Source organism: Poecilia latipinna, unplaced genomic scaffold, assembly GCF_001443285.1.
Source record: "Poecilia latipinna isolate Pla-1442-1.1 unplaced genomic scaffold, P_latipinna-1.0 Scaffold1147, whole genome shotgun sequence".
NCBI lineage: Eukaryota > Metazoa > Chordata > Actinopteri > Cyprinodontiformes > Poeciliidae > Poecilia > Poecilia latipinna.
The window spans coordinates 146,973-150,292 of NW_015113763.1; the positions used below are offsets into that span (position 1 = coordinate 146,973).

Here is a 3,320-nt window from a genome sequence, read left to right on the forward strand (position 1 = left end):
TTTTTTTTGCAACACCCTCGACAGCTTACTAGGACGGAGAACACACCTAAAGAAACAGAAAGTGCTTCTGAGAATTGCTACTGCTGGTGCCTTCATTCACATGATGAAGTCTTCCTCATGTGATCTCTGACTGACTCTGGTCTGGATCAAACCTACATTCACTGTGTACAGTGTAGATCTTTGGTTAGATAACACACATACACAAAAAAATAGATGTTGTGGGCAAGCTTATAAAGAAATCACACTGCTCTCCATGACGGTATACACCTCCACAATTCAAGAAATACATGATGTCGATTGCAGCAGTCTGTTGGTGCAGTCGCCGGTGTTCAAGAACACCCATGCACAAACTGAGAATTGATATTTCCTATCCCGTCTGTGTTACAGACGGCCGGCTTTGTCCTCTTTGCGTTTAAAGCTGCAGTCTCAGGAACCCCCTCCCTTCAGCAGCCTCGTCAGACTGTGAGCACCTGCTTCACTTCGCACCTCCACTGCAGCCTCTCCAGGTTCTCCTGCAGCTGCTGGACGCAGCCCGACAACTCCATGAGGTGCAGAGAGGAGTAAACTTCATTCAGGCTCGCTGAGGAGCGCTGGCTCCACAGCCTCAGCATCTGGTACTGCTTCTCCATGGACCCGAGACCGGCCTCCATCTCCACGCGCTCCATCTGCTGGTCGGACACGGACAGCAGTCGGAGGAACTCCTTCCATCGGCGAACAGGCACTTCCTTGATGATCGCGTAGAGCACGATGGCCGGCCAGCGCTCACAGTGCTCATATCGTCTTGCATCTGGGGGGGAAAGAAGAGGTTTTGAAAGTTTTCACTTTGCATCTTCAGCAAGTCCGACTTCAGTTTTAGCCTTATTTCCATTAACTTGAGGTAGTATTGAGACTTCTTCTACTTGCTCTACTTTAATCTTAATAGTTTATAGGGATTTTATGTGGTAGACCAATGAAAAAAGTTATCTTTAGTAGCTCCCTAAATAGAATTCACTCGTGTTTAACCTAATCTCAGTATAAATGCAGCTGTTCTATGAAGACCTCTGAGATTTTCTAGGATATCACTGAACAAAATTTATCGTAAAGATGAAAGAACATAGCAGGATAGCGGAGGGATAAAGTTGTGGGAAAGTTTAAAAGCAAGGAAAGGTGGTAAAATATAATAAAAGTCATGAAAGCCATTGTGAAAAGAAAGCGACAAAGTAGAGGACATAGCAAACATGTGAAAACTACCCTGGTCAGACAGGTGGGGAAAAAATTTTACTTTTGGCCTACTAAACTAAATGTCATTTAAAAAAAAAAACTAAAAGCACTTCATCAAAACACCACCCACATTGTGAAACACTGTGACAGCATCATCTTGTGGCGATGCTTTCCTCAGCAGCGACAGAAAAACTAGATCAAAGTTGATTAAAAGATGAATAGGACTACATTCTGAGAAGAAAACTTCTTAAAGACTTGAGTCTGGGGCAGAGGTTCACCCACAGAGAAGATAACAGCTCTAAACGTACAGCAAAGAGCTACAATGAGAAGGTTTTTAATAATCAAAGCGAGTTCATATGTCAGAATGGTCCAAAGTCCAGACATAAATCCAACTCAGAATTTCTGGTAAGAATTGAAAATGGATGACATTCAGTCCAAACTGATAGAGACGACATTAAATAACTTCAGTCTATACTGATGCAAAAGCATTGATTTAGGCGTGACTGGATACACAACACTTTACAAAAACATTGTTTAATTTTCTTCCCAACTCATGGTGCTGTTTGACGTTGGTATATCTCACCTTGAGCAAATGTTACAAAATGTGACAAAGTCCAAAGGGTGGTTAACAATTTTGCGAGATCTGCTGAAGGCATTCTCCAAGATCTACTTGAGTAGAAATGCTAAAATTGTAGCTGGATTTATAGGCGCTCCTTTTGAAGCTTGATGGGAGGAGATGCTTCCCATTTGTCATATTAGCCAATTCTTTATAGTTTATCCTGTGATGTCATACAGTCTAAGGTTCATTTCATACGGAAAAAAACAAAAAAAAAAAAACAACAAAAAAACCCTAACTTGATGAAGTGAGCGCCTCAGCTGGTGTTGAGCAAGCACGTGAAACAAAGATATGCATTGACTATCTGATTTCCCTATACCCTAAACTCTTGACTGACAGGCAAGAGAGAGGGCGTCCAGTTTCCTCCTTTCCAGTTAAACAGCGAATGACTGATTACAGATAAATTTTGTGTTGAGCAAGCACAATTGAAAATGTGAGCGGACCAAATGTTGAGATAGTGCAACATGAGAACGATAAGACGGTGCATGTGAGATTGAGCACTGCCAGATGCTCGATCTCACATGCATCAGACGTCCTGCTAACCTGCGAAGGTGACTTTCATCCAGACAGATGAAATTGTCATATTATCTTTGGTCATGACAGTAAAATCTTCACGAGTTCATACAAAATATTAATAAAACAATGGAGCATGAAATAATTTCTGCAGTTTTATAAAGAGCTGCAGTTGGAGCAGTGCGAAGCAATTCCTTATTTTCTTTAATTTTTGCCTTCAAGTTGGGAGATTTTTTCCAGAATTATTGTTATAATTTGGATATTGTTTGCCCTTTTAACTGATCATTTTTTCCCTGCAGTTGTTTTGTTGTTTGTCTTAACTCTGACCTATGAATCATCCAGTCTCTTGAATCAGTAGGCAGCTTTAATCTTAAAAATAAGGCAGCCATTTCTATTCAGCCCCATTTTCAGTCTGAATGGCTGCCTTCAGAAGTCACGTATTTATTAAATACAGTTGACCGGAGTTTAATTCAGGCGCCGAGTCTCTCTGAGGGCCTTAGAGGTTTACTAGAGAACAGGTCGGGGATATTAAGACGAGAACTTTAAATCAAAGTTAAGTTATAAGACAATTCCCATGTACACGTGGAATAAAGTCCTCTGGTGAAACTGGTGTAACATTGAACTTTTTTTGCCCTACGTAACACCACGTAACGGAAAACTCACATTGCACGTCACCCTGACCACACCATGCCCATAGTGAAACTTGGTGGTTACATCAGTATGCTGTCAGGATGATTTGATGGGACTACACACAAGGCAATCATGGGAGAAAACCTGTTGGAGGATTTCAGCTCCAGTAATAACCACAAACATAAGCCAGAGCATATTCGTGTTGGTTCATTTCCGTCCAATTTAGCTGAGTTTGAGGTATTTTTGCAAAGAAGAAGAAGACGGGGGGGGGGGGAAAAAAAAAAAAAAAAAACCGCTTTTTCTAAAAAAAAAATGGCAGCCCCGCAAAAAGGGGGGTTTGCCCCCCCTTTACCCAGGGGGG

At 41.6% G+C, this 3,320-nt stretch overlaps 1 protein-coding gene across 1 annotated transcript in view; it reads right to left on the minus strand.

Annotated features, from left to right (window-relative positions):
* The window catches only part of LOC106960027 (tumor necrosis factor receptor superfamily member 1A), a 17,986-nt gene continuing 14,666 nt past the window's right edge, over nucleotides 1–3,320 (minus strand). The window contains exon 11 of the mRNA XM_015052935.1: nucleotides 1–787. Coding sequence (XP_014908421.1) covers nucleotides 456–787 — 332 coding nt within the window. The 3' untranslated portion in view covers nucleotides 1–455. The remainder of the gene's footprint in view (nucleotides 788–3,320) is intronic.